The 4597-nt window shown below is 40.3% G+C and overlaps 1 protein-coding gene across 2 annotated transcripts in view; it reads left to right on the top strand.

The window, feature by feature from the left end:
- Uimc1 (ubiquitin interaction motif containing 1) overlaps positions 1-4597 on the top strand; it is a 66819-nt gene that overhangs the window by 23434 nt on the left and 38788 nt on the right. For both annotated transcript variants that reach the window (XM_021215475.2, XM_021215474.2), the window contains one exon: positions 3252-3337. In XM_021215475.2, coding sequence (XP_021071134.1) covers positions 3252-3337 — 86 coding nt within the window. The remainder of the gene's footprint in view (positions 1-3251; positions 3338-4597) is intronic.

The following is a 4597-nucleotide window of genomic DNA, read 5'->3' as shown; positions in this document are numbered from 1 at the left end:
TTCCCTCCTCTTCTCTTCTCTTCTCTTCTCTTCTCTTCTCTTCTCTTCTCTTCTCTTCTCTTCTCTTCTCTTCTCTTCTCTTCTCTTCTCTCTCTCTCTCCCCCCGTCCCCTCCCCTCCCCTCCCCTCCCTTCTGTGTGTGTGTCCTGTGTGCACAAATGCCATAGTGTGCAAGATCAGAAGACAACTTGCAGGGGTCAGCTTCCTTCCTCCACCATGTCAATCCTAGCGGAGATAATCTGTGATATAAATTAAGACAGTTTCCCAGTTTAGTCTTTCTCATCATGGTATATTTCTAATTTTGCTTCTGGTGACTTTTTCTAATGAACCCAGTCCCCTTTTGGGTACATTTAAATTGCTGTCTTAGTTTATTTCTAATATGGCTAGATAGTATTATGTATGGACATTGTGTAACTTGTTTCTCTACCTTTCTTTAAACTATTTAAAAATAGGAATTGTTATTTCCCATTTTATAGATGTAAAAATTGATACTAAAAGAGGTTTGCAGCCCCTTAAGACGAACAACAATATGAACTAATCAGTACCCCCGGAGCTCCCAGGGACTAAACCACCAACCAAAGTGTACACATGGTGGAACTCATGGCTCCAGCTGCATGTGTAGCAGAGGATGGCCTTGTCGGACATCAATGGGAGGAGAGGCCCTTAATCCTGTGAAGTCTCTATGCCCCAGTATAGGGGAATGCCAGGGCCAGGAAGCAGGAGTGGGTGGGTTGATGAGCAGAGGTAGAGGGTAGGGGTGGGGGAAGGGGACTTTTGGAGGAGAAACCAGGAAAGGGGATAACATTTGAAATGTAAATAAAGAAAATATCTAATAAAAAAACTGATACTAAATGGCTTGCTAAAGACACAAAATTACTAAAATACAAAAGTTAAAACTATACTTTAGGAATACTTTTAGGAGCTATCACTTCATAAATCTTTATTGTAAGGAAAACCAAACAAATAAAGTAACAAGAGAGACTAAAAAATTCAAGGTCTAGTAACAGAAATAGTAATAAAAACTTTAGTAGGGCTGGTGAGATGGCTCAGTGGGTAAGAGCACCCGACTGCTCTTCTGAAGGTCCGGAGTTCAAATCCCAGCAACCACATGGTGGCTCACAACCATCCGTAACAAGATCTGATGCTCTCTTCTGGAGTGTCTGAAGACAGCTACAGTGTACTTACATATAATAAATAAATCTTTAAAAAAAAAAAAAAGAAAAAAAAGAAAAACTTTAGTAATAAAACAGAAAACTCTAAAAATTATACTTAATAATGGGTTTGTAGTTATATGATGCTTTATAATATATTGAAGGAAGTTAGGGATGGTTGTGAGCTGCCACATTGGTGGAGAGCTGAATTGGTCCCTGCAAGAACAGCAAGTGTTCTTAATTTTGAGCCATCTCTCCAGCCCGTCTTGTAGTTGTGAGGGTAAAAGTGAGTTTATATAAAATGTCTAGTGCAATGCTTTTGTTTTTTTGTTTTTTTGTTTTTTTTTGGTATGCGTGTGTGTGTGTGTGTGTGTGTGTGTGTACACACATAATATGCATGTGTGTTAGAGATTGGAGGCCAGAGGTTGACATTGTCTTTGTTACTTTCTGTTTTACTTAAAAAAGAGCAACACGCTTTTAAAGACATTTATGTATGTATTGGGTGGGGGGAGAGGTTGTAACAACAAATGAGTGCAGGTCAGAAGACAGCTTTGGGAATCAGTTCTGTCAGTTGCTTGACTTGGGGTTTGGTACTTCTGAGCCATCTCTCCAGTCTCCTAAGTTAACAAAAATCTGTTATGTGGACGCTAGGTGTCAGTATTTCCTGTTTTGTTTTTGGGGTTTTTTTTTTTTTTTTTTTCAAAGAAAAAAATTCATTACTTAATTTAAAAGAGTTGGGTGCATTATTTATTGTTGCTGTATTTTAATGCAAGGGTTTTTAGAAGGTTATATTTGTGTGTGTGTGTGTGTGTGTGTGTGTGTGTGTGTGTGTGTGTGTGTGTGTTTAGGTCAGAGGGTAACCTATAGGGAATTATTTCTCTCCTTTTGCTATGTAAGGCCCAGGGATGGAACTCGGATTGTCAGGCTTAGTAGCAAGTGTCTTTTCCCCTGAGCTGTCTGGCTGGCTCATTGCTGCTATACAACTTTTCTTTTGATTATAGATTCAGTTTTCCTCCTTTTTTAACCTTCTCCTTTCTTTCCCCCTTCTTTTATATGTCATCATTTATTAGAATCATAGAGGGATGCCAAACTTATTTAGGGTATGGATAACGTGTTAACCCCTGAAAATGTTACCGAGTAGTCAAAGAAGCTTTTCCTGGAAGAAGTGTCATAGCCGGGGTACTTCCTTAGGAAGCCCACTTAAGATAGCATTACTTGCTTTCTTCAAGGAACTCACTATGTAGACTCAGACTAGCCTCGAACTCACAGAAATCTGCTTGCCTCTACCTCCCAAGTGCTGGCATTAATGTACCATTATACCTGCCTGGGCTATTATTTTGTTTTGAGGCAGGGTGCCTTATATAGATAGCTCTGGCTACCCAGAAGCTTGATATGTAGACAAGGCTAGCCTTGAGCTCCCAGGTATCTATCTGCCTCTGTCTCCCAAGTGCTAGGATAAATGACATGGACTATGTGATAATTTGGATTTTTTATTTTGCTTTTATTTTTAGAGAAGGAAACTTGGGCTGAGGAGAACATTCAGTTGGAACTGACTGCCATGTAAATTCCATCCCTAGAACCCATGTCAAATAGTCTGGGTCTGAGTGGTGGCTGGAGAATTAGCATCCAGCTTAGTCAGGTCAACGACGGAGGCTGTTTTTAAAAAAGGGTGCTTGTCACCACCAAGAAAGAGGACCTGAATTTGGTCCTCAGAACCCACATGGTGGAAAGTGAGAACTGATTCTTGCAACTTGTCCTTTGGCTTCCACATGTGCACCAGTGACATGTGCATCCTTCCCCAAAGAGAGAGAAAGGTGAAACAAAACAAAACCACAGCAACACCCAAGGTGGCTATGGCTTAGTGTGGCGGTGTGTGCCTTTATCCCAGAGGATAAAGGCTCTGTGAACTGGAGGCCAGCCTGGTCTTCATATAGTGAGACTCTGTTATAAACAAAAACCCAAAGGCAGCTAGAGTTTCTGAGGAAGGGCATCCAGGGTTGACCTCTGGCTTCCACATGTACATACAAACATGCACTAAATACCTAACAAAGGAAAACATGAGTTCTCCTGTGTATTCAGGGTGTTTCCTGTGTCTTTCCAGTCTTCCCAAGGTCTGTTTGTTGAAGAAACTTCTGAAGAAGGTGTGAAGAGTTCTGAAGGAGACAACTCTGTGCCCGCCTTGCAAAGGTGAGGGTGTATTCTGCTGTGGGTCTCAGGTCTCTTCCTACAGTACGAGGGTAAGGAAGAGGAACCTCTTGAAAGACTGTATACATGGAAAACTGGCCAGGGGACTCTTCTCTCCTTTATGTGCCGAGATGGAAATCATTTTTAGCTGTAAGTTTGCAAATGTGTATCTCTTAGAAGCCTGGGAGAGGTTTTCTCACCCACTCTGGTCATCCTAGCTTAAACCTCACAGTTTATTGTTTGCTGTTCTCTAATCTAGCTTAGCTTCCTAGACTGCGTCTTTATGGCTTGTCTTCCTTTCTTTGTTTTTTTTTTCTGGTTATGTTACTCTTTTCTTTCAGATTAGCATATAGAACAGTAAGTTTCATGTCATCTTCATATATTTGTTCCATTGTTCTCATTCACTTGCCTCCCTCATGGCTCACTGTCCTCTTGGTGTCCCCTCTCCTGTCTAGATATTTCCATTTTCTTCTAGTTAGTTCATAATTCTCTCTCTTTCTTTTTCTCTTCCTCTTTTTGGTTTTTGGAGACAGGATTTTTCTGTGTAGGCCTGGCTATCCTAGACTTGGTCTATGGACCAGCCTGGCCTTGAACTCACAGAGATCCACCTGTCTGCCTATGTTCTTCCCTCTCATAAGGTCTCTTCCTCCCCTCTTAATCCCCTTACTTGGTTCATGATCTACAAATATACATTAACATGTATTTATTGCATAACAGATTTATATACAAAGTATATAAATATAGGTTTTACATAGGAGAACATGGTATGTGGTCTTTATTTTTCTGAATCTGACTTATTTTGTTTGTGATCTTGCATCCATTTTTTTTCCTGCAAATGTTACGATTTCATTTTTTTATAGCTATATAGAATTTCATTGTGTATAGAAATCTAGGCTGATTCCATTTCTTGGTTATTGTGAATAGTGTGACTTTAAACACGGATATGCAAGTATGTCTGTGGTATATTGACTTACAGTTCTTCAGATGCATACCCAGGTGTGGTATGGTATAATGTAGCTGGATTACATGGCGATTCTCTTCTCTGTCTCTTTCCTTCTCTCTGTCTCTTTTCTCTCCTTTTCTTTCTCTTCCTTATTTCTTCCCTCCCTTTTCATCTGTCTGTCTGTCATGGAACCTCTATACCAGTAGTGGCTATAACATTTAACCCTACCAGCATTTGTTATTTGCTTTCTTGGTAGCCATTCTGGCTGGAGTGAGATGGAACTGAAAGGTGTCTTTCTTTCCTTTCCTTTCCTTTCCTTT

This window comes from Mus pahari, chromosome 16 (genome assembly GCF_900095145.1).
Source record: "Mus pahari chromosome 16, PAHARI_EIJ_v1.1, whole genome shotgun sequence".
Lineage (NCBI taxonomy): Eukaryota > Metazoa > Chordata > Mammalia > Rodentia > Muridae > Mus > Mus pahari.
The sequence above is the reverse complement of the archived record's forward strand: the minus strand, read 5'-3'. Positions and strand labels throughout refer to the sequence as shown.